This window comes from Nannospalax galili, unplaced genomic scaffold (genome assembly GCF_000622305.1).
Source record: "Nannospalax galili isolate Female #2095 unplaced genomic scaffold, S.galili_v1.0 Scaffold33087, whole genome shotgun sequence".
Taxonomy (NCBI): Eukaryota; Metazoa; Chordata; class Mammalia; order Rodentia; family Spalacidae; genus Nannospalax; species Nannospalax galili.
This window is the reverse complement of record NW_008356654.1, coordinates 1-411: the sequence shown is the minus strand read 5'-3', so window position 1 is coordinate 411 and position 411 is coordinate 1. Positions and strand designations below refer to the sequence as shown.

Here is a 411-nt window from a genome sequence, read left to right as displayed (position 1 = left end):
GCGTCGGCAGTACCTCCTGCGGCTGAAGAACAGCCAGCTGGAGAGGACCTATGGAGAGATGGCGAAGATCGTGGCCATTCCCACCAAGCAGCTGCCGGCGGCCAACCCTATCTATCGACTCCATGCTCTGCCACTTCTGCCACAACGTCCGCTTTCCCTGCACCAGGAGTGGCTGCATCGACCTGGAGCACTTCAAGGTGATCAAGACTCACCAGATAGAGGACGAGCGCCAGAGGCGGGAGAAGAAGCTATACTTCGGGTACTTGCTCCTTGGGGCCCACCCCATCCTCAATCAGACCGTTGAGCGGACGCAGCGCGTAGCCGACGGCAGGAGAGATGAACTCTTCACCCTCTACTCTTCCCATGTCACTCTGTCTCCGGTTCTCAGTGCCTTGGGCCTTTCCGAAGCCA

General features: G+C 59.1%; 1 protein-coding gene across 1 annotated transcript; it reads left to right on the top strand.

Moving 5' to 3' along the window:
* Positions 1 to 4: 4 nt before the first annotated feature.
* On the top strand, positions 5 to 407 carry Pxylp1 (2-phosphoxylose phosphatase 1; the record flags this gene model as incomplete). The annotated part of the gene is given in 2 exon segments (XM_017794757.1): positions 5 to 112; positions 114 to 407. Coding segments are annotated over 2 exon segments (402 nt in total), but the record flags the coding sequence as incomplete, so codon positions are not given.
* Between the last annotated feature and the right edge of the window lie 4 nt (positions 408 to 411).